Below are 22,050 nucleotides of genomic sequence, written 5' to 3'. Positions count from 1 at the left end.
ACAATTGCTAAGGTAGTTCATATACAACATTTTATGTTATATTTCTGGAGTTTAACTACAGGCCAGTCAGCCTCACCTCAGTCCCTGGAAAAATCATGGAGCCAGGTCCTCAAGGAATCAATTCTGAAGCACTTAGAGAGGAAAGTGATCAGGAACGGTCAGCATGGATTCACCAAGGGCAAGTCATGCCTGACTAACCTAACTGCCTTCTATGATGAGATAACTGGCTCTGTGGATGAGGGGAAAGCAGTGGACGTGTTATTCCTTGACTTTAGCAAAGCTTTTGATACGGTCTCCCACAGTATTCTTGCCAGCAAGTTAAAGTATGGGCTGGATGAATGGACTATAAGGAGGATAGAAAGCTGGCTAGATCATCGAGCTCAACGGGTAGTGATCAATGGCTCCATATCTAGCTGGCAGCCAGTATCAAGCGGAGTGTCCCAAGGGTCGGTCCTGGGGCCGATTTTGTTCAATATCTTCATTAATGACCTGGAGGATGGCATGGACTGCATCCTCAGCAAGTTTGCAGATGACACTAAACTGGGGGGAGTGGTAAATACGCTGGAGGGTAGCGATAGGATACAGAGGGATCTAGACAAATTAGAGGATTGGGCCAAAAGAAATCTGAGGAGGTTCAACAAGGACAAAGTGCAGAGTCCTGCACTTAGGATGGAGGAATCCCATGCACTGCTACAGACTAGGGATGGAGTGGCTAGGCAGCAGTTCTGCAGAAAAGGACCTAGGGGTTACAGTGGACAAGAAGATATGAGTCGACAGTGTGCCCTTGTTGCCAAGAAGGCTAACGGCATTTTGGGCTGTATAAGTAGGAGCATTGCCCGCAGATGGAGGGACACGATCATTCCCTTCTATTTGCCATTGGTGAGGCCTCATCTGGAGTACTGTGTCCAGTTTTGGGCCCCACACTACAATAAGGATGTGGAAAAATTGGAAAGAGTCCAGCGGAAGGCAACAAAATTAGGGGGCTGGAGCAATTGACTTATGAGGAAAGGCTGAGGGAATTGGGATTGTTTAGTGTGCAGAAGAGAAGAAGGGGGAGGGGGTTTGATAGCTGCTTTGAACTACCTGAAAGGGGGTTCCAAAGAGGATGGATCTAGACTGTTCTCAGTGGTACCTGATGAGAGAACAAGGAGTAATGGTCTCAAGTTGCAGTGGGGCAGGTTTAGGTTGGATATTAGGAAAAACTCTCTCACTAGGAGGGTGGTGAAGCACTGGAATGGGTTATCTAGGGAGGTGGTGGAATCTCCTTCTTTAGAGATTTTTAAGGTCAGGCTTGACAAAGCCCTGGCTGGGATGATTTAGTTGGGAATTGGTCCTGCTTTGAGCAGGGGGTTGGACTAGATGACCTCCTGAGGTCCCTTGCAACCCTGATATTCTATGAATGCTAATCATAGTGTATTCATTCATCTTATCATGAAAATATTTTATTTAAAATAAGGCAGCTTTGTCTATCATAGTATAACATTTACTATTACAATACTGACTTGATAGTGAAACTTTATGGCTTTAACTCAATTTATGGCTCAGTTTATTCTTCTCAAAAACTGGGTTTTTCTTATGTTGAAAAATTATTTTTCTGACATAATTTAGGTTACAGACCTAAATGACATCAAGTAATTATTCCCCTAACCCGCTAAAATTAAGCATGTTTCTAGGACTACTTGCGTGTTAAAATTAAGCATTTGCCCAAGGGACTGTCTACACACAAAAATTATACCAGTATAGTCAGTACAAAGCTGTTTCACACTGGTACATCTGTTCCCATACAGAAAGGGGAATAAGCAGCACTTGTATAATGGTGTCCACACTAGGAATTCTATGGACAGTTACTTCAGTTTACCAAAAATCAATCACATCCCTAACCAAAATAGTTACACTGGTACAAAAACTGTGCGTAGACCAGGCCTAAGTGACTGAAGTTTGGACCAAAAACAAAAGCAGTTCTTTTACTATAGTTCTTTTCAAGTATGCAGTATAAGTAAGTCATGGTCATTGTCTCCATAATTAACATATTCCAACAAATTTACAAATAAACACGATAAAGAGACAGATCCTGAGAGCATCTAAAACTCCCATTGAGATCAACCTCTCAGGATCAGGCCCTCAAGAGCTTTAAGGGTTTATAAAGATAACCTGCAAAGCATTCTTTTGACATTTCTGTATGATGTATAGAGATGATCTAAAGGTTTTAGGCCCTGCTATTCAAAAAAAAAAAAAATTAACCTTTGAAGTATTGGAACTGTCAAATCTGGCCTCTTTCCCTAATTTTCCTGGAGCATTTTCTTGGAGGTTTCAGCTGTTTATTGTGAGAGATCATGTTTTAATTTACATGGCAGGGATGTTGAAACTTTAACAAAGATATCCTTTGTCTCAAATGCTCATTAGTCTTTGGCGTTAAGTGGGTGTTAAGACTTCCTTTTTTGTAAGTCATTTCCTTCCCAATTGCTTGACTCAAAGGCTCTTGTCTCTTACTGATGTCAGTTTCACTAGTTCAAAGTCCATTTTGGTCAAATTCACAATCATAGGATTTTAAAAAAATATAAATTTCATTATTTCAGCTATTTAAATTTGAAATTTCATGGTATTGTAATTTTAGGGGTACTGACCCATAAAGGAGTTTTTTGTTGTTGTGGTTTTGTTTTTTGGTTTTTTTTGGTTTTTTTTTTTGGGGGGGGGAGGGGGGAGTCACAAGGTCATTGTAGGGGAGGTTGTGGTACTGCTACCCTTACTTCTGTGCTCCGACTGGTGGTGGCACTGCCTTCAGAGCTGGGCAGCTGGAGAGCAGCAGCTGCTAGCCAGGAGCTCAGCTCTGAAGGCAGAGCCATCACCAGCAGCAGCACAAAAGGAAGGATAGTATGGCATGGTACTGCCACCCTTACTTCTGCTCTGCTGCTGGCAGGACACTGCCTTCAGAGCTGGGTGCCTGGCTAAGAGCGGCTGCTCTCCAGCCACCCAGATCTGAAGACAGCTCAGAAGCAAGGGTGGCAATACCCCCCTAAAATAACTTTGTGCTCCTGCAACTCCCTTTTTGGTGAGGACCCTCAATTTGAGAAATGTCCCCCCTGTGAAATCTGTATAGTATAGAGTAAAAGCACACAAAAGACCAGATTTCACGGTCTGTAATGCGTTTTTCATGGCCGTGAATTTGGTAGGGCCCTAAATATCAACAACCAACATAGCGGTAAAGGTGCTAAACAGTACTTACATTATGCGTTAAAGACGGTTTCAAGTGATGTTAGCTCACTTGAGTTACCTTATCTGTTTTTAAAGAGCATCTCTTTTCCTAGGGCTTGTCTACACTTACAGCACTGCACTGCTCTAGCGCTTAGTGAAGACACTACCTACACTGATAGGACAGCTTCTCCTGTCAACACAGGTACTCCACTTCCCTGAGAGGCGGTAGCTATGTCAACAGGTGAAGCCCTCCAGTCAACCTAGTGCTGTCTACACTGGGAGTTGGGTCAATATAATTGCGTTGCTTAGGGGTGTGAGTTTTCCATATGTTTGTAGTGTAGACCAGAGCCTCATCTTGACAGGTTCATAAAGTCTTCCCAGGTAGACAAAAACTGAATTTCTAATGAGAGGGGGAAAAACCAAAGCCCCACAACCTTTCAGGCCTTCTTTACCAAAAAACGGAAAAGAGGAGAGAAACCCAATTTTTGGCACTCTGCAGTTTACAGCTCTAAGTCTGTAACTAAAAGTTTTAAAGAGTTACTCTGTGTTTTAGTGATCTAGAGAGACAAGGTGCATGAGGTAATATCTTTGATTGGACCAACTTCTGCTGCTGACAGACAAGCTTTCAAGCTCCACAGAGCTCTTCTGGTCTGGGAAAGTTACTAAGGGGTTGCCTATACTTAGAATGCTGCAGCGACATAGCTTAGTGAAGACGCTATCTGCGCCAAGGGGAGAGGTTCTCCGTTGGCATAGTAGGTACTCCACCTCCTGCAGAGGCGGTAGCTATGTTTAGGGGAGAAGCCTTAGGATTGACCTAGCACTGTCTACACCAGGAGTTAAGTCAGTACAACTACGTTGCTCCACACCCCTGAGTAACATAATTATATCAACATAACTTTGTAGTGTAGACCAGAGCTCAGAGTATCACAGCTAAACACAAGATGGAACAAACTGTTTAGCATATGTAGTTAATATATATTTCAAGGGACCATTCGAAGTGAAATGGCCCGTTTCCTCCCTATGACTAGAGGGGTGTTAAGGAAGGGGAGGGGTTGTTAGTGGGTTATAGATTGTTGTAATAAGCCATAAATCCAGTGGTCTGATCTACACTATAGAATCAGATTGACGCAAGGCAGCTTACACTACCTAACTACATACATATCTACACAAAAATTTGTTGTTGCTCCCGCTGATGTAACTCACCAGCTACACCAACATAGGGCTTGTCTACACATAAAACCACGGCAGTGCTTCTGGCGAAGAAACTCTACGCCAACAGGAGAGAGCTCTCCTGTCAGCATAATAAAACCACCTCCATGAGAGAACATCTCCTGCCAACATAGCGCTCTCCACACTAGCACTTACGTCAGTGTAATTTATGTCGCTCGGGGTTGGGGGATTATTCACACCCCTGTGCGACATAAATTATGCTGACATAAGTAGTAGTGTAGGCATAGCTTAGGCCTTATCTACACTATACAGTTGTCGTCAAAAGTCAGATTGCATTGATAAAGTGGTGAAAGTGTACACGCAACAATGCTCCTCCCATCGATTTAGCTCTCCTGCTTTGCTGACATAATAAAACCACCTTGACAAGCGGCATAGAGCTTTTTACGACAAAGTTGGAGCGATGCCGTGTCAGTATAGACAGTGCACTTGCTCCTGTCGCCCTAAGTGGCCTCTAGGTGGTGTCCCACAATGCTCATCATGATGGCTCTGGTAAGTAGTTCCTCCTCTGCTGCCTGCAGCCAGGTACACAGGCATTGCACCCCCCTCCCTTTGAAGCCCCAGGAATTTTTGAAATTCCATTTCCTGTTTGCTCTGCGTGGACAACCCACATCATATGTTCCCAGCTGACCATGCCGGCTTTCACACTCCCACCTGGAGTACACCAGAGTTGCTGGATTTGTTGGGTGTGTGGGGAGAGGAAGCTATGCAGTTGCAGCTCCGATCTAGCCATAGTATCTTGACACCTATGAGCACATTGCTCATGGTATAGATGAGATGGGGCACAAAAGGGACACGCAGCAGTGCTGTGACACACACATTCAAACCATGTAATTACTGCAGCAGTTGTATGCCAATGTAAATTAGGTTGACTTAATTTTGTAGCACAGACATGACCAGTGTCTCTGTTCAGTCCATGATTTTTAGCATCTAGCAAAGTTATGAACTTAAGCTCACAGGCTCATCTTTTGAAAGTGTTGTGCAAGTTTCCTCTGAGGATAAGAACTGACAGAGTGATCACTTTGTGAAAAGTGTTTAGCCATAATGATATGCTGTTTTTGTCTTTTATCATTTTCTTGTCAGAGTTCATTAGAAAGCATAGTGATTGTCTGGTTCTATCCACACTTATAGTTTAGTGAGCTAGAGTCATTTAACATAAACCAACCTCTGTTTCCTGCCCTCATCACTGAACAGAATTTTTTGAAGACACTCCAAGAAGATAGGCTAGCCTGCATGCTAAAATAAACAATGCAGGGGCATTAATATAATTACCAATATTAGAGGCTACTTTAGTCTAAAGCCAACAATTTTTTTATTAGTTTCCAATATCTCATTCTGCCTGTAAAAGCACAACTTGCAGTAAGAAAATCTTTCAACTCTAAATATTCTCATTCTCTTTATCCTCTTTTTATACACACTATATTTAATATTATACACAGACACACCAAGAAATGCCAACAATAGTCAATTTTAGCCTATGAGAGAAGTGAGCTACTGGGCTTAGTGGACAAGCATCCACATTACCCCAAAGCAGCACAGTGAGCACTGATGTGCTCCCAAGGGTGGAGAGGCCCAGAGCACTGAGTTACCCTGTTGTTCTTAGGCTGCATCTATACTGTAAAAAATAATCAGACAGGTAGTTTGCCCCCAGCAAAACCCTGCTTATGGTGGCAGCAACAGGAGCTACAGCTGATGGGGGCAGAAGCCTTTTTACCATCTCAGAACTGCCCAACTCCTGCTGCGCTGGCAGTAGCCTAGGGAGCTGCTCCAGCTCCACGTTACAGACCTTTTTCTGCTTTGGTATGGGATGCCAGGGCGGGTGGTGGGTTGGTACTGGGAGGGGAGAGGGATCCCATCTAGGGGAGCCCCCAGGCAGTGGGGAGGGAGAGATCCATGGGGTTGTGGAGCTCTGGGGCAGTGGGGGATTTCCATGTGGATAGGTTGTGGTCCTTTAGGGGAGTGAGATGGGAGGAAATTCACTTGGGCAGGATACAGAACTCTAGGGCAGTGGGAGGGTTTACCTATGGGGCGGGTTGTGGAGTTGGGAGGAAGGCAGGTCGGTGCAGGGAGAGGGAAGGAGATCATGGGGGGCGGGGAGGGGAAAGAGGATCCTGCGGGGGGGGGGCAGTGCCAGGGGGAGGGGAGGAGACCCTGTGGGGAGGATCAGGCCGGTGCCAGGATGAAGATTCAATAGGACCAGCCTGGAAGGAAGGCCAGGAAGGAAGGAAATCTCACTGGGGGGGGCGGGTTGGGAGATGGGGGACAATAAGGGGAAGGAGATCCTGGGGGGGGGCAGGCCGGTGCCGGGCAAAGGAAGGAGATACTGCCCCCGGGGGGGGGGAGGGCAGGCCGGTGCCGGGATGAAGACTCCGTAGGACCAGGCAGGCCGGGAGGGGAGAAAGATCCCAGCAGGGTGGGAGGGGCGGGCGGCAGGCCAGGAAGGAAGGAAATCTCATGGGGGGGCAGTAAGGGGAAGCGGATCCTGCCCCGAGGTCGTATTGACAATGCCGGGGAAGTGGGCGGGCAGCAGCCGGGAGGAGAGGAAGAGCCCGGCGGCTAGACGGTGCCGGGAAGAGGGGACCCCACGCGGGGAGGGGAGGAGAGGAAGGAGATCCCGGCTGGGTGAGGCGGGCAGCGGGCCTATGCCAGAAAAGGGAGGGGATCTGGGTCGGGGCCCGGATCTCGCCCGGCGGGGTGTCTCTCAAGCGGCCCCTTCCCCGCTCCGCCCGCAGCGAGCGGTGCCGAGTGACAGGCGCTGGGGGCGGCCCCGCTGCCGGCCGGCGCCCCGGGCAGCTGGGCCCGTCGCTGCCCCTGGAGCCCGCGGGGGGCCGGAGCCCCAGTCCCCTGCCCGGTGCCCAGCCCGGCCGCTCACCCCGGTGCCGTTGTCGCACACCACCACCTTCCTGCCCAGCGCGTCCATGCTCCGCTCCGCGTGCGTCACCCGCTGCCGCCCGGCGCTGACTGACACGCCGCCGCCTCCAATCAGCGCCCGGCTCGGCGCTGCCGCCTGCAGTTCCCGCGGCGGTCCGACCCCTTGCGGCGCGCCGCCTTCCGTCGGGTCCGCTCCCTTCGTGGTTGTCATGGCGGCGGCTCCTCCTGCGGGGCGCGGGGCTGCTGGCTGCGGCCGGGGGGCCGTGAGAGATGAACGGGGCCGGGCACGGCGGGGTTGCTCTGGGCAGTCAGCGCCCCCGCTGCTCCCCCGGCCCCAAGCCACCCCCGCCCCATGGGCACCTCCCCTACCCCACCCCATACACACACGCTGCACCTACCCCCACAGGCACTGCTCTGCCCCAACCCTCCCACCCCCATACACGCACAGCTCCAATACTGCCCCATGGTCACCCCTCTACCCCCATAGATACCCCCACTTGCCCCAGCCTGACACAGCCCCCATCCCCATGGACATCCCGCCCCTTGGGCACCCTGCACGGCTGGCACCCCTGCCCCCATGGTCACCCCTGCCCCCCCCCAGAGATACCCTCTCCTGCCACCTGACAACCCCCACCTCTGTGGGCATGCCTGTCCCCCACGGTCACCCCTCTACCTCAGCCTGACACAACCCCCATCCCCATGGACATGCCCTCTTTGGCCCACAGCTCCATAATCCCCCCACATACACTGGCCCAGAGTGCCACAACCCCTCTCCCCCCAGTGCTCCCATAGATACACCCTCCTACTGCCCTAGAGGGCCACAATCCATCCTCATGGAAATTCCTTACTGCCCCAGAGCTCCACAATGTCTCACCCCTGTGGACCTTCCCCCCACCCCCACTGCCTGAGAGCGCCATGGACACCCCCTGGCCCAGAGTTCCACAACACACCCATATCCAAACAGTCCCTCTACAACACTCCTGCCTCATGGACCAAATACCTAGGAGAAATGACTAGGTCCTCTGAGTTATTTAGGTATCTGCAAACCTAAAAGATTCACTTCTACTCATTTGAAAAATATGGAATGAAGTCATCAGGCATGTTCTAACAAGGAACTAGGTGAGGCAAGGTACCTTATGTATAATCAGAAATAGTTGGTGTTATCAGTGTATTAAATCTAGTCTTTAGTTGAGCTCAATACAGGCAAAAGGAGGGATAAATGATCATTTTACTGAACATGTTTCCATCACAGTTTCATTTTCTGATGCTTTACATATAATGAATTTATTAGACTATTCATTTTTGTTGTTTATAAATATAAAATGACACAATGGCAAGTTTTAAATAACTACCTTTATATAGTTAAAAGGACTTTGGTACTCTTACCCTTTTGGTACAATTTTTACTCTCTCATATTTTCAATATCTTCTTAGAAATCTATAAATAGAATGTCCTTCCCTAACAGTTTTGCGCTTTTCTGCTTGGCAAATATTTTGCATTTTTCAGTGGGTTCCAAATAAAGAATGAAATAAACATGTTTTCTTACTTTGCTTCTTAACATCTGCTTTTCTTGCACACCCCAAATTCCCCTTGACTTCAATGAAATTTTTGGATGGACAAGAAATGTGGTATCAGATCCTCATTTTTTCTATTGTGTTACTGGAAATGTCAGGCCAAAATTGGAGGTAGTGTTTTCTAGTTAAACATAGTGAAAGGCACATAAGCACAATTTGGGGGGTGGGTTTGGGGAGTTCTAAATAGTGGCCATTGTGGTGTTCTTTGATGCCTTTAAAATACTAAATTTTTAAGTGCAATCTTGGGGAACGTTCAGATTTAAAAAAAAAACAGAATTTGGGTCTAGTACTTGACAGGTTTTTAAACTAATTATGTGCAGATTTTGAGAATGATGAAGAGACAGGGAGTTATGTAGTAGGATGGAATAATTCAGTGTGATACAGCTATAATGGAAGGGCCACATCCTGGTCATTTTAGAGCAGCAGCAGCTTTGACTGGGCATGACCGTACATTTATTTATAAATGTGTATATATATGTATATTAATGTATACTTTTAAAAAAATGTATGAAGTCTTGGGATAAAAGTGAGGGCCTTAAAGTTAGAACTGTGCAAATAACAAATTTTTTGGTTTGCTAGCTAGCTGAGCTGAAATTTGTTTTAAAAAAAGTTTCAGGTTGACTTGAAATTAAAGCTTTAGTACTTTTTGGTGAACTGACAAAGTTAAAAAAAAATTGTTTTTGACCTGAAATGAAATGTTTGATTTTTTTTAACTTTTTAAAAATGAAACTGAGGTAAACTTAGTTTTGAAATAAACTTGAAACATTTCTTTTAGAAAATGTCAAAACATGCAATTTTGGGGGAATTTTTTTGGACTGCTTGGTGGAGAAGTGTTTACCAAAACAATTGGGGGAATTTGACATGAATTTGAAAAATGTTTTGGCTGACCCAAATGTGCATTTTATAATGAAAAAAGTTTTGTCTGAAAAATTTCACCCATCTCTACTTGTGGAACTGGTTTAGAGCATTTATTTTAATGGAAACCTAATGCCCATCAATCCTGAAATATTAACTAGCAACTGAGGCTGACACCACTCAACTCATTTACTCATAAGGTAGTGTGGTTCAAAATACACCACCAAAACCAAACTCAAGATTTATGAGAGCTGCGTATTTTCCACACTATTTTATAGCGTAGAATATCTTTTTTGAGGTCAAAGGGTCTAGGGCAGAAAAATCTTGCAGGAGAAAATAACCATTGCATAAAAAATAGTGTAAAAATGTAATTTTCATTCTGAAAAATAATCAGAACACCACGTGCTGTAACTGATAAAGTCATGGAGACAACTACTCACTGTGTGCTGGTTAGAAAGGGTGCTGTGGCTTTTGCAAGAAAACAGGACTTCACAATAGAAGATAATAAAAACCTAATGACTAAGCAGAGTGCTGAAGCTTATCAGGTAATGTACTACACCTGACCTGTATTGATATGAATGGATTTTCATGGACTTTCATATTAAGAGGTCTCTCTGAGCTATCTTGGTGTGCATACACACAGAAACCATGCTAATGTGAATGGGAGTTACCTGCACACATAAACAGGAGAATAAACTCTAAAGGCCAAATTCTCTGCTGTCCCAGAGTTCTTTGCTGTACTAAATGAAAAGGGGGTACAGACAGCTCCCTTAATATTTTGGTCAGCCCCAACCTAGTTCAGAGCAGTGTGCAAGGTGTTATAAATGCTGCCATTTGGTAATAGTTACTAAGAGACTGTCTGTAAGCTTGGAGTTAATGGAGCACAGTACCCTGCAGCTGCACCACTACCATCCCTGTTCCAACCCTTGTCCCCACTCCCCACCATGTCCTTTACACCTCAGGGTGCAGGGGTGCATGGAAGCTGCATACACTTGCTCTTTGCCTGCTCTGGAGTTGAGGCCATTTTTTAACCTTTTTGAGCAAAGTTGGCGGAGAGAATCTGCACCTGAAGTGTTAACAGGAAATGTTTCCGTATCAAACTAGTCTTCATTGCTTTGATCTTTTTTTTTTTAACTGTGCTGTACTATTCTGCTGCCAAGATTAACATATTAATACAAAAGAACCTCATTAATCTAAACTTCACTAAACAATACATTTTGTAGTCCACACAAAACTACCCCTAAAATTGACTAAACATTACATAGGATTTGGTGGACTGTAAAATAGTATATAAAACAAGTGCAAGTGCGACTACTTACAATTTTTATAAGCCATTTGACAGAAAGGGTGGCTCCTCCTGCCCTAGCAGATTATGACCACCTCATTACAATAAAACATCTCTGAGTTTCTCAAATGTCAAAAATCCAAATTGCCCTGTTAACAACCACTTGTTTGTGGCCCAAAAATTGTGTTGAAACCAAAAGTTATGAAATCCTGATTTTGCTGAAGTTTCTGAATATCTTGTGAGACTTGTAAAACTGGGGTATATCTCTATTGTATTTTGCCAATATAGTTTCATGTTTGCTTGCCGAATGCGATTTTGGTTGTAGATGAATATGTTTTCTTTGTACTGAAATTACTATTATGAGAAAAATAAAGGGAAGGACTTTGATCAGAATTCTAAAGCTAACTCATTTTTCTTTCTGGGTTACACTAATTCTGGTTGGATTATTTCAACTAATTCTGCTGGAAGGAGCTGAACTACACAAAACCTTTCTGTGGAAATGGCAATGTTCTTTTGTAGATCCAACCATATGATTCTAGAGATAGAGACTTTGACATCTAATAAAATATATATTTATATGTGGAGGGGGAAAACATCTTTAACATTTCTTTGTGGGGTGGTATGACAGGGTGCTGGACACGAACTGCTGAGCCAGCCCTCTGTCATAAGGGAGGGAAATTGGAGCTGGCTAGAGAAACTTGTGCCTGATTGGCAAAGGGGAAACAGCTGCCAGGTGGCTAGCCTGGGGCTGCATAAAAGCCTCAGAGGAAGGAGGCCAAAGGGAGTAGACAGAAAGGGGGAAGCCAGAGAGTGGAAGTTTGTCTCTTGTGGCTGCAGAGGCTGGGAAGTCCTTTAGACTAAAACCCCCATGCTGTGTATGGTAAGAAGAGGGTGGGATTTCACACTGTAAATAAACTGCTCCAGTGATTGCTGAGCCAGGTCTCTGAGCAGTTTTTGGAGCAGAGGCGGCCCTGCTATGCCCTGTTACAGGTGGGGAAAACTTTCTTTTCTAGCCCTCAGGAGTTGACTCTCCACTGCCTTGCACACTCTAGTTATTTAGACCTGTGCAAAATGCTACCAAATTAGATTTCTCCACTCACTTTTGCCAGTGGTAGCATTTTACACTCACTTTTTACAGGGGTAAACTACATGAGCTGCCAGGAGTGGAGAATGAGGCATCCTCAGGTCTGATATGAAGGGAGAATGAGCACCCATAACTCTAGCTGAAGTCAGTGGGACATCTGGGTATTCAGAACCTCTGAAAATCAGGTCCTAAATGTCTTCAGTTTTTGGTTGCCAAACTTTAGTACCCAAAATAAGATGATACTTCTGAAAATGTAGTCCCAAGTGACTACAGTCATAGGGGGAGTCTGCAGCAGAGCCAGGAATAGAATCTGGATTAGCTGACTCCCCGGTCCTGTGGTTTAACCACAAAACCAACCTTAATCTCCAGATAACAGCAGATATCTTTCAAATATGAATGGAGGTTTCAAATTCATCCACACCATATAAAGAATAACATTTTAACATGAGTCACTGATAATTGAGTCCTAGTAACAGAACTACATTCTCTCCTCAAATTAAAAAAAGGGGTTTTGGTTTTTGAAATCTATTTACACTGTGCTACTGTAAAATCCACTGAGAGAAATAAACATTGCATTTAACAGCTCCATTCCTTCTGCTGTCCTGCTTCACTTTTCAACATGCAAGAATGACTTTAAAATTCAATTTTTGTAAACAGTTTACTTCACTAAAAATGTAACTATGTGAAATACTCTGATTCAGGAGAAAAAAACATTGTTATAAGATCTCTGATTTTGAGACTATCCCTTGTTTTATTTTAAAAAAATTGTTGGAATATTTTTAGAAAAAATTTCAGAGGACACAACCTTAATTGATTAAAATTACTCTTATTTATTTGATTATTCTATATTAAAAATGTGGTAAGTACTGGAGTTAGAGGTCATTAAGAATCAAACTGGCTTACATATGTACATAAACGGATGTGATGTTGGAGGATAAAAGTTTCTATCAGCAGCAGCAAGGATATTTTGGTGAAATGATAATTGTATGCTGACTAGCATCCCAAAACACTTCCCAGAGAGACATGATAGAAGAGCTGGCATAAATTTTAGTGAAGACAATCAAGGAAAAATTGTCCCCTTACAATTGCAAGTGCAGAGGGCCCTTGACAGTAAAATTGGTATGGTTCTACTGGTCAAGGACATACTGCATGCACCACATGGAGTCATGCACAGAGAAGGGTTGGGGATGGTGGAACTGTTGGAAGGCTTTAAGGCTGAGATATGTTGTTATGTATTTGTGTACATGGGAGAAGAAAGACATTCTGTGCATATTGGAGTCTGGAAAGTGGGAGTCTCAATAATCAGAACAAGAGAAGATGAAGATATGGACAAGGATTTCAGAATACATTGATTCAAGAAAGTAGAGCACATAGGCAGTGTCACCAAAATGGTGATAGGTTGACTTGCAGGTACGTAGTAAATAGGCTGTGTGGAAGAGTTTGGGAAGGAAAGAATCCTGTCTCCTCCCTCAGCCTGGGAGCAGGTTGCAGAAGCCTCTACACATGAATTTTTGCTGGTGGATCCATCTATATGTGGGGTCTACCTCCTTTTTGTGGGGGTCCACAGCAGGCAGTCCTGCAGGTCCCTAATTTCTTTGCACAGTAGAACTCTTCTGGTTCTATTGTCTTTGGGAGGCTCCATGTGGCCTTTCCAAGCCTGGGCAGATTGTGCCCCATGTAACTAAAATGAGAGCTGTTATATAACAAAACATGAAATCTTATTAATCATAGTTCATCTTTTATTGAAGATTAAACTATCTTTTCCAGAAAACTGCAGTAAGATTTTATTTTTTTATTTTTATTTTTTGCTCAGTTTGCCAAGGCACAACAGAAATAATGCATTCACTCTTCAAGTGACCTTTGGATAATACTATGACTCAGTAAAGCCGAAAACATACTATAGGTGAGACTTAGAAGAGGGAAATGGTGGCCCAGAATAAAGGGATGTGTCATTTACTTTAAGTAATGAGAGCCTCTTGGGATATGTTCCTATCTTGGAAAGAGAGTGCTAAACAATTCCTGGAACCTCACATTACAAGCTGAGATATAGATATGTGTTGTATATTTCCTTTGAAATACAAGACAATAATAATTTTACAGGGAATCTTGTTTAAGGAGAATTACTGCCTATAGTATATAATACTGCATATTATATGCCACAACCCTTCTCTGTGCATGACTCCATGTGGTGCATGCAGTATGTCCTTGACCAGTAGAACCATACCAATTTTACTGTCAAGGGCCCTCTGCACTTGCAATTGTAAGGGCAGAATTTTTCCTTGATTGTCTTCACTAAAATTTATGCCAGCTCTTCTACATTAGACCTTTCATAGGCTGCATATTATATGCCACAAATTAAACACCAGTGTCTTAATGACACTTGGAGTCCATGGAGTCTAATGACACTTAGATACCATGGTGAGTAAAAACATAGATTCCTGAGCACGTTATGCTTGCTATTGACATGGAATAGAGTAACCAAAAGATTAAGAGATTGTTGGTTTGAGTTTGGAGTAACGTATGCCAAAAATAAAATGAACTGGTGCCAGTTGTAGTAGTTTCGAACACAGCTTTCACGTGTTAACCATAAAGGTTACCTAGAAGGCAAAATGAGCATGGAAGTTATACATATATCTTGAAGGAAAAACATTCTTTTCACCCACCCCTTTTCCGTCTGCTAACAGTTATGCCAGGTATAAAGTAACAGAAAATTATTTTATTTAAAAATTATAAATGTCTACATTAGTATGAAAATTCAGATACTTTGCTTGTTTGAATCTGATTTGAATTAATGTATAATGTCTTTGCCAGCTAGCAGATGTATCCCTTTAAACACGCTTTTTTCTACTATTTAGAATATTCACTTTTTAGGTGGTTAATGATTCACTTATTCATAAATGTTTTAAATACACAATTCTGTTAAGCAGAAATTCCAGCAATTACTTTATGCCCATTAGGGTAACAACTGATTAATAATGTCTGTTCTAGCCATCCTTTCTCAGGCAAATCTCCTGTTGAAATGGGAACCATTAGGTATTACCATATTGAATCAGACTCATCATTCAGCTAGTCCAGTGGGAGTTTTGTTTAAGCATTTGTCTATATGTAGTTTTTACACTGATTTAATTATCTCAAAACCCAATATAGTTAAATTGGTGCAATCCCCTAGGGTGAACACAGTTATACCAGCATAGTTTATTTCTGACCCGTAGTGTAAAAACAAATACAAACTCTGTGTGTAGGCCAGCCCTAAGTAAGGACTGTAGGATTTTGTCCAAAGGTTTTAACTAAGACCTAATTGTGTCTTGAATCTTGCCTAGCTCTAGTAAATAGTGTTCTAGTTTCTGAATCTGCCCCCAACCTAGATTCATTGGGCACCCAGGAGTTTTGCCTGAATAAGGACTGCAGGATCACACCTAGCAAGAATTCCTGCAGAAATCATAGCTATTTCTTGCCTTATCTATTGAGTTCTTTCGTTTGGTTTGTTAATCTTCAAGCCTCTCTTGCATTTTAACTACATGTGCTGCACATTGTTCTAAATGGATTAATAAATTCTCATGGGGAGGGACAGCTCAGTGGTTTGAGCATTGGCCTGCTAAACCCAGAGTTGTGAGTTCAATCCTTAAGGGGGCCACTTAGGGATCTGGGGCAAAAATCAGTACTTGGTCCTGCTAGTGAAGGCAGGGGGCTGGACTCAGTGACCTTTCAAGGTCCCTTCCAGCTCTATGAGATGGGTATATCTCCTATTATATATAATCAGCTAGACTCTTTGCAGCAAGATTTCCAAAGATAACACTTGATCATAGTTTTATGGGATTATTTGTTCATCTGTAAAATGTTTTGTTCCTCTAAATCAAGAATTCCTTAATCTTAATTCTGGTAGTGCAGAATTTTCATTAACTGCTTTAGCAAAATAGAGTTATTAGTGTCTGAGAAAGGTGCAAGAAAGGAGAGCTTAGTGCTCATCGAATATGAAATACTAATTACATTAGGACTTGATCCTGCTTCTTTTGAAGTCAATGACAAAATTTCCATTGACTTCATTGGAGCAAGATCAAACCCTTAGTGACAGAAGTTTTCTGCCTACAAATCATGTATACATCCTACCCTGTATTTTGGCTTCCATGGTTTAATCTAAATAGATTGATCTTCTTTAATTTAAATGGTAATTCACTGTGGCAGTTGAATGTTCGAGCTTTATGAATCAATATACTGACTATTTGTGCTACCATCTGCCGAGTCATGAAGGAACACCAAATTAATTTCTTTGGGTCTCTTGGTGAAGTTCTAGCCATTTAGCTACTTGTTATTTACAGTGCTAATCCAGACGTGGCTAAAATGTATTTTTCTGCAAAATAAATTTTTGTTTACATATGTGAAGTTTTTTTAGAAGTTCCTATAAAATGATCATCTCTAAAAGGACATTGACAGCTTGCATTTTTTTTAAGTTTGAGTATTTTTTTACAAAATCCAGTTTATAGTAGATCATCTTTTACATAATATCCTGATTTTTTTTTAATCAAAACATTTTTATAAGTGTTTTTCTGCTTCCTTGCAAGGAGGAAACTAAGGCTCTTATCCTGAAAACACACACATGCATAACTTCACTCTGACTTGAATAGGACTACTCATGAGAGTAAACTTACACACATGAACAAATGTGTACAGCATCTTGATCTAACTGACGATATGCATGGGGGAACAATTAAACTGGCTGTGAAAAGCACAGAGGGTGGTCAAATACACAAAGTGGAAAAAACAGCAAAAGACATTTCTCTAACTTTTCAATTATAGCAATATTAGGTGCTACTTAAAACTAAAGTTGGTACAAAATCTCCAGAGAAATGTTTTTTTCAAGTTTTCCTTTTAATTAATATTTTACAAATTCTACACTATGCTTCAGATATCTGAAATGTATCATTACCTTGGGACTAACTAATCTGCATAATATACTATTTCTTGAGAAGTAAATCTGCTCTTTCTGTATATTCATTGGGTCTAATTTCATGGAAATATAACTGTTGGTAAGAGAAAAAATATATTGTAAACTGTTTAATTTCACATTTATTTCATATTTCATTCTTATTTTTGCCACCTGAATATTTGTGTCTGCTTATTTTTATGGGAATATGCTTTCTGTGTGCAGTTAATTCTGGAGATGAACAGGGAAAGGGAACATTTTGGCTGGTGCTGACTAGAAATTGGTCAGGATATGAGTGTAGGGAGTATGGACAGGAGGTGGCAGCTCTGAGCAACAGCTTATTGTTACCTTTAGTTGTATAACGGCACTTAAACACCAGAGTGATAGGCATCTTAGATACTAGACATGGGACCCAGGGCCGGTATAAGGATATTTTGCGCCCTAGGCGAAACTTCCAGCTTGCTTCCCCCCTTTCCCCCCAAGCATCGCTTATTATAGACTTTCAAAAATGAATACAGTGGAGTCACCTCGTATGCGGGGATTAGTTTCTAAGGTCAGCGCGTAAGAGGAAAATTGCATATAGCGAAAATTACCATAAAGTACAGTACACACAGTATACACTGTATATACTAGAACAGAGGTCCTCAATCTACGGCACGCGTGCCAAAGGTGGCACATGAGCCAATTTTTTTTTAATGGCAGGCTGTGGGTCCCGGCTGCTGCCACTCTCCGGCACCGAAGATGGCTGTGCGGCTACCCAGCACCGCTCGCACTTGCTGGTGCCGCACAAGTTCAAAGAGTTGCTCCCAGATGATTCTCGGTCCAACTTTGGAGCTATCCTCAAAGAGGGCCAGGTTATCACAAGGACCTCCTTGCAAGCTGCACTGGACTCAGCAGACTCGGCAAACCACACAATGTTCACTGCAACAGCTATGCGAAGGAGCTGAGCTCATGACTGCAGGTTTCAGGCCTCCCACACGAGGTCCAACAAACAATTCAAGACTTGCCCTTTGATGGATCAGGTCTGTTCTCGGAACAAACAGACTCTAAGCTCAATAGTCTCAAGGACTCGCGCGCAGCACTGAAATCCCTGGGGCTCCATACACCAACCCCACAAAGGAAGCATTTCAAGTCTCAGCCTCCACCATGCTCAGTCCAGACAAGATTACAACAGGAAGCAGGGCAGAAGTAATAGGCGAAAGCCTTCATAGCCCTCTTACAACCAGGGTCAGAGCTGGGCAAGGCAGTCTTTAGCCCCCAAGCAAAACTTCTGAAGGTGTGCCTGGGGGCGATGCACCAGGCAGAATCCTGGACCTTTCTCCCCACTTTGTGAATTAGCTATTCCATTTCTACCTTGCCTGAGCCCAGATTACTTCAGACCAGTGGGTCTTATGCATGGTAGAATTGGGATATTCTCTCCAATTCTCTTCCCTTCCTCCCGCCCACCCCCTTGCCTCTTCAGGGACCCTTCTCACGAGTAACTTCTCATACAGGAAGTGCATGCACTCCTAGAAGCCAGAGCGGTAGAGTAGGCCCTTCAGGAATTCAGGGGCAAGGGATTCTATTCCCAATATTTCCTAATCCCGAAAGCCAAACATGGGCTAAGGCCGATTTTAGGCCTGCGGAACCTCAACAGATTCATGAAAAAGCTGAAGTTCCACATGGTCTCCCTAGCTTCAATTATTCCTTCCCTGGATCCAGGGGACTGGTACACCCTCAACTTCAAAGATGCATACTTCCACATGTCAAGGGTACTGTCCCACAGGTGGTTCCTCTGCTTCATGGTCAACAACGCCCATTATCAGTTCATGGTTCTCCCCTTCAGGCTGTTGGTGACCCCTCGGGTGTATACCAAGTGCATGTCAGTTGTAGTCACCTTGTTGAGGCGGCAACAGGTACAAGTATTCCCATACCTAGATGACTGTCTTATCAGGGGCCGTATCAAAGCACAGGTGGAGCAGCACATGAACCTGACAAGATCAACTTTTGATGCACTTAGACTAATACTGAATGTGTCAAAATCAACTCTACCTTTACCCAGAAGATAGAGTTCATCAGAGCTCTCCTAGACTCAGGTCAAACCAAAGCATTCCTTCCGGAATCCCGTTTTCTGATCGGGGAGCCATCATAGAGGACCCCCATATTCATCCTTGTAAAATTATTGTGTGGTATCCAATGCAAAGTTTGTTATGTTGGGTGTCTTCAAAAGGCTCATGATGCACTGAGCATTTTTGTTATAGTAATTGTTACAGTAATGTTATAGGTTATAATTTCACATATATAGTTATGAGGCTGAAAATGTATCTTCATGGCTTAAAATAAGCCCAGGCAAAAACTCTCCAAGAGCAGAGAGGCAGTTCACACCTCATCAGGGCAGGTATGAGACAAACCCAGCCCAGCCTCACAGCAACAAAAGGATCTGTTCAAGTGAGTCACCCCCCTTCCTTTGGTCAGTATGGGACTGCGATGAAGTAATATCACCTGATTCTGAAGGTGGGGGGCCAAAGCCAAGAGGGAAGAAAGGATATGATAAAAGGGAGAGACATTTGCCGTGCTCTTCCACCTACACCTACAGACACCACACCAAGCGACTGAAGTGCTGATCAAAGGGGAGAGCCTGGCTGAAGAGCAACCAGCCAGCCTGTGGTGAGAAGCATCTAAGTTTGTAAGGGCATTGAAAGTGTTAAGATCAGCTTAGAATGTGTCTTGCTTTTATTTCATTTGACCAAATTTGACTTGTTATGCTTTGACTTGTAATCACTTAAAATATATCTTTATAGTTAGTTAATCTGTTTGTTTATTCTACCTGAAGCAGTGCATTTGGTTTGAAGTGTGTCAGAGTCCCCCCTTGGGATAGCAAGCCTGATACCTATCAATTTCTTTGTTAAATTCTTGTGTAGTCATTTAGATCTGTGCAGAGTGAATGTAAAACATTATCATTCTGATCAGGTAGTGTATTACACCCATTTTGCACAGGCGTGAATGTTGACATTAGGTGCAAGGCAGTGGAGAAACAAGCCCTTACATTTTGTAAAGTTAGATCTTATTTTTTTTTAAAAAGGGCTTGATCTATCTAGAAAGTCTAAATGTGATTTATTCAATAGTGCTCAAAGGGACCTAGTGCATAATGATAAGATTAGGTGGAATATTCAGTTATTGAAGTGATCCGCTGATAATGCTGGTTAGCTCTTGATGGATGGCACAGTTCTTCATTAGTCTTGCAGAATTTACAAGCTCTTCTGTCAGTCATCAGAGCTTCTAATCTGTGCAAGATATAGCTTGTCTTCAAGGAACACAGAAACTCTGCAGACACATTTGTGGGGTATTTGTAAGCCAAATAGCTCTGGTTCAGGAGGCTTTCAATAGCTTGTGAATTTTAAAAACAAACTGACTCCACATCAGAAAGCCTTTCCATGAGCCTCTCTTACCAGGAATGGTGACCATCAAGAACAAAAAGTAAGGATAGTAATGCAAAAGCTCTCCACTGCAGCTTCCTATATTCAGATACATTCATGGATTCCATGAGATTTTCATCATGTATATATTTTTAAGGTATTTTTCAATCTTCTCATTGAAGGTATTTCAATGAGAAGATTCTAAATAAGAAGCCATTTCTGGGTCAGAGTTTGAAAAGGTGACAAGTGAGCAAGACAGCTCCTCAGCTTTTCCAAGTTTCTCAGGAGTTATCTATTCCAGAAAATCTAGGATAAAGCAAGGTGGAGAGAGGGGGAGGAGGAAGCTCTTCCAGCTACCATGTCCTCCAAAAAAGAGTCTACAAGCTTTAGTGATCAGTGGTTGGCCAACAACAGGTAGCAAGTGACTTTTTTCAAAGGGAAAGCATGTAACAGACTATGCAGGAGACAAGCTTCTACTCCTCAGGCTCCTATTACTGCCTCCAGAACACGCTTGAGTCTGCAGTCCTTCAGATCTTCCAACATTCTCAAGCACAAAATCATACATGAGAAGATCACACACCTTTTTGTGAATGGAATGATGGAACCAGTGCCTCCAGAAGAGAATATTGTTTTATTAAAAAGAAGCAACCAGTGGAGGGCAGTCTTGATCTGAAATTGGTCAACAGATGTATGAGACTGCAAATTCTGGATTAAGGGCCAAATTCAGAATGGGTGTAAATAGATGCAACTTTACTGACTTGGATGGAATTATATCAGTTTACACTAGGGTTAAATTTGGCCTGGACACTCTAGCATCTATGGTGAGATCAGTCCTGTAAGAAACCCACAGGAAGTTCTAGTCCTTGTTCCCAAGGTGTGTACTACCTAAGTAATAGTTTCAAGTTACATCTCTTCCATAAAGTATTCCTGAGGGAATTCTGTGCCCCCCCCAAAAAATCTGTGCACAATATTTTAAAATTCTGCATATTTTGTCAAAACAACACAATATAGTCACACCAGTTTCAATTATTTTGGTCATTTGTTTCAAAATTCCTTGCAACAAGTATGTCTGTAACAATACAGACAACAAAAAAGATTCAGGGAATGTTTTTTTACAGATTCCTTACTAGGCATATGAATACAGAACTTTGAGTAATAATTCATTTAAACTACAATACAGAAACGTATTTCCCGTGCCCCTCAGAAGCTGTTCGAAGGCTTGGGTGAGTCAAGGGTCATGGAAGAGCTGAGGGAGAGGGGTGTAGTTGCTTGGAAGGAGCCTGGGAGTGAACCTGGAGGTTTGTTGGGTGTGGGTGGGAGAAGTATGGAACATTTGGGGGAGGGGTGAAGTGGAGAGGGATTGTTGGGGAGCCTTCCCCATGCAGACCCTGGCTGACCCCTGGCCTCTCCCAATCAGTCAGGCACATCTACCCTGTCCCCATGTGTCCCTGCTCCCCCTGTCCCCCATCCATGTGTCCCTGCACTCCCACTCAGCCACCCTTCCCCCTGTCCCCATGTGTTCCTGCACCCCCCGCGCCCATCCCCATGCACCCTTTTCCCCCTGTCCCCATGTGTCTTTGCACCCCCACTCAGCCACCCCCTGCTCTCTGTTCCCATGTGTCCCTACACCCACCTTCCCAATATCC

General features: G+C 43.3%; 1 protein-coding gene across 3 annotated transcripts in view; it reads right to left on the bottom strand.

Moving 5' to 3' along the window:
• The window catches only part of ACTR2 (actin related protein 2), a 61,901-nt gene that overhangs the window by 39,506 nt on the left and 345 nt on the right, over positions 1 to 22,050 (bottom strand). Inside the window, exons 1-2 of one of the 3 annotated variants that reach the window (XM_039529557.1) lie at positions 7,292 to 7,391; positions 5,585 to 5,655 (exon numbers count right to left, since the gene is read on the bottom strand). The exons of 1 other annotated variant lie outside the window; for it this stretch is intronic. Coding sequence is in view for 1 of the 2 variants with exons in the window: in XM_039529556.1 (XP_039385490.1) it covers positions 7,292 to 7,501 (210 nt within the window). In the remaining variant the exon portion in view is untranslated. Of the gene's footprint in view, positions 1 to 5,584; positions 5,656 to 7,291; positions 7,517 to 22,050 lie in introns of those variants that run through there. One more of the 3 variants, XM_039529556.1, reaches the window with a different exon arrangement.

The sequence above is a fragment of the Mauremys reevesii genome, linkage group 3 (genome assembly GCF_016161935.1).
Source record: "Mauremys reevesii isolate NIE-2019 linkage group 3, ASM1616193v1, whole genome shotgun sequence".
In the NCBI taxonomy this organism is placed as follows: domain Eukaryota; kingdom Metazoa; phylum Chordata; order Testudines; family Geoemydidae; genus Mauremys; species Mauremys reevesii.
The sequence above is the reverse complement of the archived record's forward strand: the minus strand, read 5'-3'. Positions and strand labels throughout refer to the sequence as shown.